The following is a 14,961-nucleotide window of genomic DNA, read 5'->3' on the forward strand; positions in this document are numbered from 1 at the left end:
ACTGTTAATCCATGTGAATTACCGGAAATGATTCTTTTTCAAAATATTTTAGATTGAGTCTAAATATTTATTTAGAAAAAGATTGATTGATCAATTATCTATGTGAATAATGAATATAAAATCAAAATTGTATATGAAATCAAAGTTCAAGATAAAGCTGCATAACCTGGCGTTACCTTCAATATTAGTAATGCACATTACTCTCCTTCTCTCTATTTGCTCCTTCTAACTTTCTCTCCAACACTGAAGGGTCTGAGACCTTTCCAGCTTTGTTAAGGTATTCTTCAAGGTTTAAGAAATGTCCCGTTAGGTTCCATAGGTTCACCAATGACTGTTACACTTTTTCTTTAGATTCCATTTTAGTAAGGTTGTTCTTGTCCAGAATCATTCCCTAAATTCATTTTTCAGTTTCCTTTTTTTGTCATTAAAGTGGCATTGCTCGCTATAAAATGAATAAAAAGTCAATTAATTAATTTTGTTTGGTGGGTACACTTAATTTAATTACTGAAGTGAAATTATTCAATTTCTTAAATAATAGACTAGATTATGATTAGATATTCTTTGGTATTGATCAATTTATTTCTTGCTCTAAAAGTTACTAAAATAAAATCTTAAATTTTCGTTTTATTTTTAAAATAGGATAAAATCACAAAGATGCACACATCAAGAGGTGAAATGCGATTGGAAAATGGTGGAAAACGTGGACCAGGAAGGCCTAAAGGCAGTGGTATGAAGACTTCAGGAATCTCAGTTTTAAAAAATTCGCATCTTGGAAATCGAGGAAGAAGACGAGGAAAGAAAAGGTTAAGGCGAATTGAAAGTCAAAGAGTGTCAGTATCATTATCAGCTTCTGCCGCGAAATTAAAAGTACCACCATTTATTGCAAATGGTACAAACACTGGTAGGCGAAGGTTAACTACAGCTCATGGTGCTACATCTCCACTGCTGCTTGGTCTGCCAGGAATCTCAGCCCCAGCAAAGAGAGGTCGAGGTAGGCCTAAGAAAACACCACCAGTTTTAGAACCGGTTTTTCCTTTAGAAGGAACTGGATCTAAGAAAGAAAATTCTGACAATTGTTCCAAAAGAACTTCCACCATCTCTGGAAATATATCAACAAGGTGAGTACTCCTTTTTTTATAGTTTTTAAAGAATTATAAATATCATTTGTAACTTTGAAATTTTTTAAAGCAGAGTATTATATTTTTTATCAATTGTTTCTTTTTTTTATCCTCACAGAAGGAGGTGTTCTAAAGATAACGGTGTACCTAACCAAATTAGTGATAAGAATAAGGGCAAGAACTTATCAAAATTATCTCTTCCAAAAGGTTTAATGAGAAATAAGCAACATAAACATAAGAAGAGGAAAAGCCGTGAATTAACGCTTGATCCAAAATTTATTGAAGAACTAGAGAAGCTTGCTGGGGAATTTGAAAAGAGTTGCTATATAGCACAAGGAGGTTATAAACAAAAATGCGAAGGTAATACTATACCGCCAGTTTTTAGAGTAAAAAAAGTTTTCAAAAAGAAAAAAGGAATTGAAAGAGTTAAGGAAAAGGAAAAAAGAAAAGATAGTGATAAAGAGTCTAAAGAGTCTTCAGAAGTTGAAGCGACACCACAAAAGGAGAAATTAACATCTCCAACTGCAACACCTACTCCACAGCCAAGTAATAATGCTAAGAGACGAGTTAAAAAGAGCACCGTTGAAATACCAAAGGTAAGTTTTTCTTAAAATTAAATAATTATTAAAGTTATTATTTGCTTTCAGTCTAAAATACATTTTTATTTAATAAAAGTGAATTTGTTGGTACTTTTTTTTTTGTATAGAACTAGTAAACTAAATTAGGCAGATCGATTCCTTAAACTACTGCATCTAAAAGCTGCTTGAATCTTTATCGAACTTTTTTATGTAATTTATTTACATAAATACTTTTACTTTTTCTATTCTTTTTTGTAAGTATTCGTTTCTTAACAAACTGGTGTGACGTTTCAATGTTGCGAGAAACATTCTCGAATCTCTGTCTCCTTCTATTATGAAATATTCTTTAAATGGAATTGTTTAAAGTCTTAAAACATTTTGAAATTATTTAATTCCATTTTTCAGAATCGTGATAAACCAGAAGCTAATAACGAACAGAGGCTTCCACTTAAGAAGAGGCACTATCACATGTCTAACAGCACTACTTCCACAAATCAATCTAGTACAGATTCCGCAGAAAAATCTGATTCTTCTGTAGATTCTATTAAAGATGCAAAGACTGCGATAAAATCTGTGACTGCAACAACCGAAAAGGCCAATGAAAAACATCATTCTGTAGGAAAAGGAAGTCATATATCAAGCAAACCAACTCAACTTACAGCTAACGGAACGAAAGCAACAATCAGCAAAGTTGATGCTAAAAAAACTGATCTGCGAAATGTCTCAGAAACGATGGTAATAACTGATTCAAGCACTTCAATTTCTACCGAACATGATTCAGTAATAGTAACACCAAAGAAACGCCATTGCATTGAATTGGAAAAGAAATCCACACCCAGCATAAAACATCTGGTGTCTAAAGAAAAAGAAGTTCAGTCTTCTATAAGTACAAAAAAAACTACATCAAGAAATAGTAATGCCAATCATAATCCAGCTGTGACGAGTACACCACAGGTTGGCACAAGAACTAGTGCCAGACATGCTTCTATGAAACAAGAAACAGATTCTTCGAAAGCAGCAACATCCAAATCTAACTCTTCGATCGTTCAATCACCTGCTCCAGTAACAAGGTCGCAAAGAATACAAAATGAAACTCAATCTAATGAAACGTCCGGAAAGAAAGTAGCCAAGAGTATTGAAGAAGCTGAAGTATCAGTGACTGAGTCAAAGAAAATTATTGAAAATCAAAGTATTAAAGCAGAAAAACCAAAGTCAGAGAAATCTGAAAAAATTAAAAGTGTTTCCTCAGAAAAATGTGAAAAACCAACTAGTACTGTTGTCGAAGACATTTCTGCAGTAGAATATACTAAAACTCCTTCGGAGAAAACTTCAGTCGTCAATGAAAAAGTGGCCGATACACCTAGCACACCTTTATCTACTAGATCTGCTTCAAAAGCAGTCGTCACATCTTCGGCTACTGCGGAAGTAAAAACTTCCGCGCTAACTAACTCTGCTGAAAACGTTTCAACAATATGTTTGCGATCTAAGATAGATCGCAAGCCACCAGCCGGTGTATTCGAACCATCTACGAAACTGAAAGCTGAAGCCATAGATAATATAATTAAAACTCCCACTACTCCACCTCCAGTTAAATCCGTTGCCGAAGTATTGTCAAAAATTAAACATAAATTAACTACAATGGAAAGGAAAACTAGCCTACTAAATTTACAAAATACGGATATAAAAAATCTTAAAATTAAAAGGCCAGTAGAAGATATGGGAGATACACCTTTAGGAGATAAATTGAAAAAACGAAAAGTAATTTGTGATGTTCGCGTTCATGTGACAAAATTATCACCTTCAGATATATTACTACAGAAAATGATGGGCTCTATGGCCGCTAATAAACTTAAAGTGAAACGTAAAAAAATTAATAGAACTGGATTTCCTATCAAGAAAAAGAAGAAAAAGAAAATGTTTGATTCCATTTTGGTTCAAGAAAATAATCCCTCTTCACCGCCAATATTAGAAGATCAAACGAAAATCAGTATTACAGCAACAGCTAGTGAATGTACGCCTGCTTTGTCACCCGCTACTCGTTTTGAAGAGGCGCAAAAAGTTAAAGATGAACCAAGATCTGATGCTAGTCCAACACCTGAAATAATGGAAACACCAGTTGCTGATATCAAAATAGAAACTCCAGCCGAAGAAGTTAATCAAGAGAAACCTGAAATTAGGCCAGCAAGTAAAAGAATTATGGAAATGAAGGCTAAATCGTCAGAAACAAGCGAACGAAGGAAGAGAAAAAACACAATAGATGAGCAAGAAATGCCAATAGTTGAAGAAGAGGATTTGACTGACATTGCAGCTCCAGATCCTCTAATAACCCCTTCATTCCTTACTGCAAAGAGGATGAGAAAAACGAAAGACGACTACGATGATAGGTAAAACTGTGTTAACTGTTTATTATATCGCAATTTAATTAAATAATGTAACAAAATAATTTAATTGTGAAAAAAAAAAATCCATTTTTAGCGATGCTGATTCCATAAAGTTGAGGAGAAAGAGTGCACCAAGATGGCGTAAAAAATACTTACCTGCTGGTCTTTTCTCTGATTATTTCAAAGAAGATGTGTAAGTAGTTTTTATGATAATAATAATAATTTTCTTAAAATGATGTTCGTAGTTTTTGGTGACTGAATCATTGATCCAAAAGGAAGAAAAGTTTTTATACTAATTGCAGTTTTTTTTTTTTTTTGTTAGGCTTTCTACCTAGGGACTAAGTCGTCTTCAGGGCTGTGGAACGTATTTTACAGTAACCGATTTAATGTAAATTAATTTAGTCTAGGTCGAAAGCTTGGCAAAAATTATTTCAAAAATTGTGACTGAAATTGACACTGATTTTTCTTCCATTATTTTTAAATATAAGGCAACATCTGAGATCTTTAGCGCCCGGAGCTTTGAAACCGGGATCTCTCTCTATGTTGGAATCCAGTTATACGCTAACTGCAGAGCCAATCCATTCCTTCTTTTTATATTATAATTTTATTTTAATTTATTTATGTAATATAAATATACAATTATTACCCTTGAAATTAATGCAAAACGTTTGATTTCAGTCCCAGGAAACCATCAACAGAAAGTTACAAAAGTAAATCCATCTATACTCCGGCTGATTTTGCCGACGGTCTTCTTCCTCCGCCAGCATATTGCAGTAAATGGGTAAGGCAACGAAGATTGCCGTTCCAATTGCCTTACGATCTGTGGTGGCTACATATCAATAATCAACTTCCTGGGCGAGAAGCTGTACCTTCCTGGCATTATAAAAAAATTAAGACAAGTTAGTTTTTATCACTATGTTTTCTTCTACTCTGAAATTGTTTGTAAACAGGCAATTTTTATTGAACAAAATATCTGATATCTCTATCTCTATTTCTATCTGATAAATCAATCTACATATTTCTAATGATAGATGAAAGTCCAAATTGGTCAGAATAGAGAAGGTTATTACCTAGAAGTAAGCTCTGGATAAAATAAATCTTGTAAAATTATTGATTTTACACTTTGTATATTAATGTAGATACTTTTTATCTGAATGAGGTCTTCATGAGGACCTTCGCAAGTAAACGTTTCATTAGTTATGTTCGTACACACTTACTCATATATTTCCACAACTATTTATGATTTCGAAATTAAACAAATTAGACTTCTATTAACTAAGTGGTGAAGTAATTGCCTCAGAGTTCAAGGAACTTTACTTTTGCTGATACAGAATGTCAGTAACCTCCAAAGGAAGCGACCTAATGTTTATTTAATATTTCTGGTTGTTTAAATAGATAATGTATTACTTTTTCTGCAGATGTGTACTATGATGTAAAACCTACATTGAATTATGAAGCGCAAGCATGTAACTGTCGGCCTACTGATGATATTGGATGTGGTGAAGATTGCATTAACCGCATGATATTGACAGAATGTTCTCCTCAGTCCTGTCCCTGTGGAGATAAATGTTCCAATCAGAAAATACAGCGACATGAATGGGCACCAGACCTTTTGAAATTTATGACTAAAGACAAGGTAATTACTGTTTTATTAGTGAATGTGATTTTATTTTTGAAAAAGTTCTAGTTCCCGACTTATCCCAGCACATTTTATGAGGAATCGTTGCAATTCCTATCTTTCAGTTTTCTAATTTATCTTCGTTCTACTTCCTTTTCTAATATCCGAATACTTGTGTTTTTTAGTGAAATTAACAATTTCGATCAAATATTTTTATCGTTACCTTGTTACCGTACATATACTCAACTGATTTCATTAGCTACAGACCCTGCAATGTTTTCTGCAAATATTTGATTTACTTTAAATTTGAAAGCCACAACATATCTTGTTTATTATTACATTAGTTTCCTTTTTCTGGCTATTTCCATCCATTATCTCCTACTTCCTTCTACTTGCATTACCTCTCGGTAATTCCAGTAATACTTAAGCTTATCCTTTCCGTTTGCTTGGTATTTCCCTACTGTGTTAAACCAATTATAACTTGGTTAATTTTATATTAAATTATATAATTCTTTATTAAGTCTTGTATAAATCATAAATTGTTATTTAAAAAAATCACATATTAATCATTCTAGGGTTGGGGAGTTAAAACAAGGCAGAAAATCGAAAAAGATAAATTTATATTGGAATATGTTGGAGAAGTAGTGAGTGATAGAGAATTCAAATCAAGAATGCAATCACGATATCAAAATGATACGCATCATTATTGTCTTAACTTAGATGGTGGACTTGTTATCGATGGGCATAGGATGGGCGGAGATGGTAATTTATTTTATGATATTTGTTTCAAAAATTTTGTTTTTAATGATTTCAAAATCAAGCGTTAAATTTTGACTTCAATCTTAACGAAACTTTGAAACCAGAATCTCACTATTTTTTATTTGAATTATGAAGATCTTGTTTACAAAAATTTGGATTGTTTTCAGGCCGTTTTGTAAATCATTCTTGTGAACCAAATTGTGAAATGCAAAAGTGGTGTGTGAATGGTTTATTTCGTATGGCATTGTTTGCTTTACGTGATATTGAAGCAGAAGAAGAACTCACCTATGATTATAATTTCTCTCTGTTCAATCCAACGGAAGGACAACAATGCAAATGTGGTTCATCTAAATGTCGTGGTGTCATCGGTGGTAAATCTCAAAGAGTAGTCTCATTACAAGGGAGTAGCACAGCGTTACCCACGACACACCCAGATGAAAAACCTCCTGGGCTAGTTGTTGGACGACCTAGAAAACCGAGAAATTGTTGTCGACGAAAACCCACAAAATCTGAAGAAAAATTAAATACTGCGAATGTTCCTCAAAATTCAACTAAGAATTTAATCGCTAAAGATTCTAAGGTATGCCAGGAAATTTTTAAATATTATTGAGTTCGACTCAGTTGATAAAGGCTGTTGTACTGTTTAGGAGTAAACTTTTTTTTCTGATTTTAGTCAACACCAAAGGAAAATCATGATCGTAATGCTTTGGCGACAGTTGCTATGAGATTGACGAATCTTGCGCAGGTAAAACTGCTCTCACCTCAGCATAAAGCATTTGTACTTGCTCACAAGTGCTTCCTGATAAGAAATTTAGAAAAGGTAAACAAATAATATCTGGTTTGTTTGCTGCGGTACTATAATTTTAATGACGTTTATTAACAGAGCAATTGTTTCACTTACTTAGGTGAAAGTAGTTCGAGAGAAATTAAAACAAGCAGTTAGAGGAAGTAATAATGCTGGAAACGATGGTGGACCATCAGGCAGTGGGAATGGTAATTCAGGAAGTGGAACCAATTCTCTCAATGCCAATGGAGGAGCCGTATTTCTTACCCAACTCAATGCACTTTCATGTCCGCGTAACATTAGAACAAGAAGATTGGCGCAGGCTGAAGATAATCCTGAGATGACAAAAACGGCCAAGTTGGCCTGTATCCTTAAAGAATTGTACTCCGTGGTTTCAACTGCTAAAGGTAATTTTATTTCATAAAACCGAAAAATAGTTCCCTAAAATTTAAGGAACTCTAAAATTGCAAAGTATCCACGGCAAGATTGATTAAAATGATGTTTTGTTTCTATTTCATTCCTTCTCTTTAATTGGTTGCTTTTCAGTAATCAAGTACTCAGAAGTATTCAATAAGAGTAGTTTTAGGGATTTAAATTAAGCATTGTAGGTTATATTTTTATTTTTAGTACCAGAAATGTTTAATAAGTAGTTGCAATAAGGACAACAAATTATTTGATACCCTTCGTTCTCAGTTAATTTTATGATCAACAAAAATTAACTCCCTAATTTTTCAAGCCCATAGATGTGACTGAGCGAAGAAAAATAATGGTTTCTCTCATTTTATTTAAAACTTCAGAAATTCGTATACTGTGCATGTCAGCATAGCTCGTAAGAAATGTATTTCAAATTTCACATTCCGTTTTGATATCTCTGAATCAATAGAGATTGATAGGACAAAAGTCAGTTGCAAGATCATTTTGCCAAAAACTTCTTCTGATTTGTATGAAAATGGTTTCTTCATTTCCTCTAAGAAAATTGAAGTGAATAGGATGTAGGCTATCCTTTAACATGCAATTTATATTTAATCTGTAAACTTACCTTTTATTAAGTTAGAAACTGTAATTTGATTAATAAATCTTACATTTTCCAGATGAGGAAGGTGAATTATTGTCTTCAGCGTTTGTAACGCTTCCATCAAAGCGGAAATACCCACTCTATTATCAACGCGTACAGAATCCAATAGACCTCACAACAATAGAACAGAACATTATAACTGGAGTCTATAAAACTGTTGAACCATTTGATAATGATATGACGCGGCTATTTAAGAATAACGTTAGATGGCATGGTCGGACCACAGATTTGGGCATAGCTGCAACTCGTCTTCGTAAAATATATAATTTGGCCAAGATAGACTGTTTACCGAAATTAGAAAAAACTCTTGGTGCTCCACCTCCAGCTTCATTTATCCCTCATCAAGAAGATCCAGGTTTGATAATAATTAAGATTGTTTTTAAATTAGAATTCATAACAGGGTTGAATTTCTGATTTGTGCTCGTATAGGCGGAGAAGAAGAAGATGTTATACGTTGTATTTGTGGATTATTCCGTGATGAGGGATTGATGATCCAATGTGAAAGGTGTCTTGTTTGGCAACATTGCTATTGTGTTCGAGCAAATCCTTCTGCTGAGCAATATTTGTGCGAACGTTGCCACCCTAGGGACATGGATCTAGAGATTCCTTCTCAGGAAGATCCAGATCCTACAAAACCTGGCCAAGTCAATTATATAACACTCTTAAGAGGTGAAATGCTCCTGAAGCAAGGTAAATTGCAGTTTATTTCTTCGCTTTAAGCATTCTTATGTTTCAGTGATTATATTGTATTTTTTTTTTTTTTTTTTTTTTTTCAGGAGACACAGTATATGTATTACGAGATATTGTAAATGAAGAAAGCAAAACCATACCTAAAGCTAAACACACATATAAAACTATAAAAAATTGGAAGTACACTGATTGTGATATTTTCAAAATTGAAAGGCTTTGGAAGGATGAAAAGTAAGAAAACCGAATTGGCTTTGAAAGTAGTACAAATTGAATAGATATAATTTTTTATTTAGTTCTGGTCTAATTATTTTTCAATTAGACATAAAAGCGGATACTAAATTCTATGGAGATCAGCTTTAGCTCTAATCGATAAGTGATTCCTCAAGGTCAAAACTTGAATTTTTAAAGGAAAAATTATACTTCAGATATATTCACTTTTATTTTAAATCAGTTAAGAATAAATATTCTAGAGTGGAATTACTCTGCTTACTGATAGTTTCTGTAATTTTCTTGGTAAAAGATGGGGTATCTTCTCTTCGGTCACACACTGCCGGCATCTTCGCTCTCATGAACGTCTTCCCTTTAAATCGAAAATATATCATAATTATATGAAACCCGTACATGCCCGCATATGTTAAGAGTAATTTCCTCTGTTAATATTTAATGAATCACATGTGAACACTTGCATCTTGTTGGCAAAATGTACAAGAAAGTAAATTCTTTGAGACGAAGAACTCAGTGCAAAATCGAATATTCAGGCTCAAATTCGAAGGTTGTAAAAATCATTGATTGTTGTTATTGTAAAGGGTTTCTACTTTAGATAATTCGATGTTTAGAGCTCAACAATATCTTAGTAAGCATATTGTCAATATGCTCATTCCATTTAATTCTTTTGCTTCTATGTTGATTGTCAATTATTGTACAGATTATTAAACTTTAAAAAGCCGTTTAATATATTTTCGCCCTTCCATTTTAATGAAAAATTTTTTTTTTTTTAGGGGTGACCGATTTGCATTTGGACATCATTACTTACGACCACATGAAACATTCCACGAACCCACACGTAAATTCTTTCCAAACGAATTGATGCGTGTACCACTTTATGAAGTAGTACCTGTGGAATTAGTGATGGGATTATGTTATGTGCTTGACTTAAATACATACTGTAAAGGTAGACCATTAGGTGCTAATCCTGAACATATATATGTCTGCGAGTATCGTGTAGATAAAGCTGCAAGAATGTTTGCAAAAATACCACGGCCAAAACATTCAAATGTCTCAACTAAATCTTATGCTTTTGAATTGTATGATCAACGCCTTAAGCCGTTAAGGACTTATGCGGTAAGTATTTTTGTGACCAAGAAAACACAATTTTCTTTGGTTGTTATATTTTAAATAATGGTAGTGTTATGTTCTTATAACCATTGTGTATTTTTTTTGTTTTTATACAAATATGATACGATCCATTTTTTTAGACCCAACAGTGGTAGAAATTTGTTGTAATCAGAGTCCTACGTTTTAACATTTTGTTAAAATTTTGAGCTACCGCCTAGGTCGAAAGCTTCGCAAAAATAAAAATAATGACTGAAACTGGCAGTGTTCTTTTTTCCTTGTGTATTAATGAATGATTTACCAAAAACAATGAACAATACTTTCAATATACTTGTTTACATGTATATATTTTAAATTTTCCGTTTATTATTTCATTTAAATGGGTAATTTAACTTTGAAAAATTCTTCAATGTTCTCGGGGAAGTAATATTTAATATCTGAAAATTTCACAGCCTCACGGGATGACAAAACCTGTAAGCACTAATAACAACAACAACAATAACAATAGTGTGAGCCGAGGTCGTGGTGGACGTAGTGCTCATCATGCCGAGGAGAATACAACTACCGCTTCCACCTCCAGCGCCGCTGCACAGAAACAAACAGCACCAACAGCAAATAGTCTACAAATCTCACAAATTCCTATCATTGACAAGGTAATTCTTTGTAGCGATTGAAAGGTATTGCTATTTGATTAAAACTAATGGATATCCTTTTAAAACCAAAACCAAAACCACCTCTTTCTCATCCTCTGTCTGGGCTTGACCTTTTTCTACAAGGGAGAATGGTGAATACCGTGGTGCCTAGTATCGACTAACAGATTTTTTTTTTGTCTGAATGAATAAAAGTTCCTGCAATCAGATTCTTATAAACGAGTAATTGTGTGTAGTATTTCAAAATTATATATTAATTGTCATCTCTTCATCTCTTTTCTTTGTTTACAAATTTGGTTTAATTTGTTTACTTGATCTGTCTAAAGAAAGAAAAACCATTTGGTTGTCTTGTAAACTTAATTCAAATATAAATAATTATTTTTTCAGAGGACTAGACAGAAAGCAAGGCTAAACAGAATCTTATTGAAGCTTCTTAGCAAACTTCCATCAAAGCAGCCATTAGATTTATCATTTCTACTAGAACCGGGTAGAAGACAACGTAAGAAACCACCACTTTTAGCATCATGAGAATGGCTTTTGTCCTGATCGTTGAAATATAGAAAGAAGATGGATTTATTTAAAATGTAATTTTAGATCCCTTCATCAAAGATATTTTTAAAGAAAATAACGTCAGCAAAAAAATTGCTGTCAGAGAGAAGAATTTGTGTTTGTTACCATAGTAGTTAGAGAAATTAATCCAACCTCTTTAAGGAAAAACAAAAAGTGAATGGACATTATCCAGAGGTCAAATGGATTATTTTTATAAAGTAATGTAAAAAGAAAAAAAAAGGTTAATTCAAAAATCCCAGTTTTCAAACTTGTTTATGATAAAATGAAAGTATTGTAACATATAATATGCACACAAACTGAAAAAAAAAATGTTTATATCTTTATTTATTTTGTATATTTAGAATCTTTGTATATAACATTATTAAAGTTAGATTTTGTGTATTATAAAATTGTTTACAAAAATAAAGATATTTTTTGGTACAAATATTAATATATATTACTTAAATTTAAGGAATAACAAAAAAAAATAAATGTAATAACATCTGATGTATCTATCAGATGATGACGTTAGTTTTCTTTCTTGTTGGGTTGCCCTAGAACTGGGAACTCTCTTAAGTAGTCTATAAAATATAGTGAGAGGCTTGTATATTGTTATTTTATTCATTTGTACTGTTTTAGTTTTTTAAGGCTATTTATGACAGTGGACTTTTTTTATGTTGCATCGTCCTATTTCTTTTTATCTGTATATCTCTGTAAATATTTTGAGAAAATATTTCATCTTTCGAGCTTATTGTTAGCTGTTTTAATTACTTTCTGTTATCGCACGCTTTTCATTGTAGATAATTGCAAATGGAAATATTCGATAAAAACTAATAATCTCAGCTTTTGGTGTCTTCCCCCTAAAAGCAAACTTTTTTAATTATTAATGATTAATATTAAAATATTTTGTAAATAGTGCAAATATTTATATTTCTAATAAATAAATAATAATTATAAATTTTTTTAAAAAAATCTTGTTTTCTAATTGTACATTGTTAAGAATACTTAATACGTTTGTGGTTATTTCTTAAAATAAACAACAAAAATAATTATAAACCTAATTGTTATAGTTTTGTACATAAATATTTTCATACAAGTTCTCTATTTTCAAATTGATTTATATAACCATAGTTAGATACTATAAGTTATGCCTTAGTTTTTTCTGTCTCTGGAATAAAATAAGAAATGCAAATTAATTCATAAACAACTGGGTACGCCCCGTTTCAAAGTGAGAATCTTCGTTTATACAAATATGAAATGTTCATAAAAAACTTTATATAACAAAAAAATTAAAAACAGCAAATATTTGATGGATCAGTTGGCACAAGTTTATAAGATTTGCAGTTTTTCTCAACAATATTACGGAGGAAAAAATTAAGAAGATGTGAATGTAGATTTTATAAGTCAAAATTTTACTTCCTTTTTTGTTTTGTTTTCTTTTTTCTTTTCATTTCGGTTGTAAAGCTGTCAAGTATTAAACGTAAATTTGATGAGCTTTCCATGTTCCATGTTGTAGCGAAATATCGTTTGGAAACATCTTTTAACAACCCTTCTGATTTTATCCGTTGTAGCATGCATGTTTTTTGTATCCCTGACCGTTGCCGGACGTTCATCCAACATCAGAGGTAATTACTGAGTTTGGCGTACAGAAATTGACCTCTATTCAGTGAGTCTGGCTCACACTGTATTTGCTGGCATGTGAAAATCAGCAATATCGTCCATCTGAGAAGACCACATGCCACATTTTCAGTCTTTTAACATCCATTACGCAGATGTTATTCAATGAATAGAGTAACACAGGATGAATAGAGTGGATTAGGTGAATTAATTGTTTTATGACAAATTTTTGGAAGTTGAAATATAAAAATTCCTTAAATCATTTAAGGTATCTGATGCAGGGTATTTTGAAAGTTGTCTCTAAATCTACCTCTCTCATATATCCTTTAGTTTGATTTTTGCTAAGTCTACATATCTGACATATTCTTTAGTTTGATTATTTTTCCCTTATTGAAATAATATTTGCCAAAAGAAAACCTACTTAACTAGTGACTCAAATGGAATATTTGACAAATTGCTCTTATTCGATTCTATCGTATACTACGATTTTGATCGTACCTGGTTAGTTTTTTTATTACATCAGATTTTCAATTTACTGAAAGTCATTCAGAGTAATAGTTCCGAGTAGATGAAATTGAAAGTTTAAAGGAAAGAAGGTTGTGCCTAGAATGTTCTAAGATATTCTCGAGAATTTATTTTTGCAGATCGTTAAAATGTTACTGAACTCCTCGTTTGCGTTAGACTTGTAGAAAAAATCTGCCTTCGGCTAACAAGTCTAAAGAAGAAAAATAAAAATTATCAATCAGTACCATTCATGAAGAAAAAAAAAACCTCTAGTTCTAAACAAAAAATATCACTTTTTTTTAATATTAGAAAACATTTTTCGATTTGATATTTATTTAGTCTTTGTGCAAAAATGCTAATCATGTAAACTTGAGCTATTCTGTGTAAAAAATAGTAAGTACAAAGAATTAAGAAGAAAAAAAAATGTTAAATTTGCATGTTAAATTATTTTTAAAAATGAAATGCTTAAAATGCAATTTTTTTTAATAAATACTTTAATAAATGAAAATTAAAGTAGTTCTCTAAAACTAAAATAAACATGAAATAGTGTTTGTTTAATCTTAGTATTTTTTTTTTATATATTTCTCAAATCAAAGGTAAAGTGAAATTTCGATCTGTAATCAATAGTACATGATTGATTGGGCTTCTGAAACAAATTTCAAAAATCAACGAGTGTGATGGAGTTTTTGTTGCTAACAAGCTTGATGTAATTTAGAGATCTGTTTTATACTTAGGGTACCTTCAGTGGCTTTTTGAATTTTGAAAGTGCAGACCAGTGAGCGTATAATAGATAAGTGCAGTTTCGTTTGAAAAGGAAGATTTTTCGTTTTACGGATTTTTTTTTCTTAAGGTATTAATAGTAATTGAACTCATTGTTTTCTGTAACATAAGAATTCGCTTCTCTGAAATAAAAATGCTAGTCATTTAGGTACTTCCTTTTTTGTGATGAAGGATTATAAACGTTAAAGAAAAAAATCACAATGTAAATTGAATATTGTTTTATTTATTTTTCTTAATTTTATTTTTAAAAAATCACAAAATTAATTGACACTAAAACAAAAAACACAATGCTTTTCAAATTTCACTTGCATTTTATAAAATCAGCACCGACAAATATTTAGTTTTGCTTAATCATAAATAAAAGTAAGTTAATAATTATTTTTAATTTCCTAAAATCTGTAAGTAGACTTTTTATGTGCCAGAATTTTATTTAATAAACGAAGTAAAGTAAATAAATGTTAAGACAAATTTTTCCTGTTTATTAATTTTATTTATGAATAAGTCTACAAATTTAGACTTATTAGTT

General features: G+C 31.6%; 1 protein-coding gene across 6 annotated transcripts in view; it reads left to right on the plus strand.

The window, feature by feature from the left end:
* ash1 (histone-lysine N-methyltransferase ash1) overlaps positions 1–12,034 on the plus strand; it is a 246,850-nt gene extending 234,816 nt beyond the window's left edge. For all 6 annotated transcript variants that reach the window (XM_074121973.1, XM_074121975.1, XM_074121974.1 and 3 more), the window contains 16 exons: positions 640–1,118; positions 1,237–1,714; positions 2,102–4,080; positions 4,172–4,270; positions 4,756–4,976; positions 5,496–5,713; positions 6,271–6,457; positions 6,622–7,034; positions 7,128–7,274; positions 7,360–7,645; positions 8,330–8,668; positions 8,743–9,003; positions 9,090–9,234; positions 10,002–10,344; positions 10,788–10,988; positions 11,373–12,034. In XM_074121973.1, the coding sequence (XP_073978074.1) occupies positions 640–1,118; positions 1,237–1,714; positions 2,102–4,080; positions 4,172–4,270; positions 4,756–4,976; positions 5,496–5,713; positions 6,271–6,457; positions 6,622–7,034; positions 7,128–7,274; positions 7,360–7,645; positions 8,330–8,668; positions 8,743–9,003; positions 9,090–9,234; positions 10,002–10,344; positions 10,788–10,988; positions 11,373–11,513 (5,937 nt within the window). In that variant the 3' untranslated portion in view covers positions 11,514–12,034. The remainder of the gene's footprint in view (positions 1–639; positions 1,119–1,236; positions 1,715–2,101; positions 4,081–4,171; positions 4,271–4,755; positions 4,977–5,495; positions 5,714–6,270; positions 6,458–6,621; positions 7,035–7,127; positions 7,275–7,359; positions 7,646–8,329; positions 8,669–8,742; positions 9,004–9,089; positions 9,235–10,001; positions 10,345–10,787; positions 10,989–11,372) is intronic.
* The last annotated feature ends 2,927 nt before the right edge of the window (positions 12,035–14,961 follow it).

The sequence above is a fragment of the Rhodnius prolixus genome, unplaced genomic scaffold (assembly GCF_049639745.1).
Source record: "Rhodnius prolixus isolate KJV_2025 unplaced genomic scaffold, Rpr scaffold_8, whole genome shotgun sequence".
Classification (NCBI taxonomy): Eukaryota; Metazoa; Arthropoda; class Insecta; order Hemiptera; family Reduviidae; genus Rhodnius; species Rhodnius prolixus.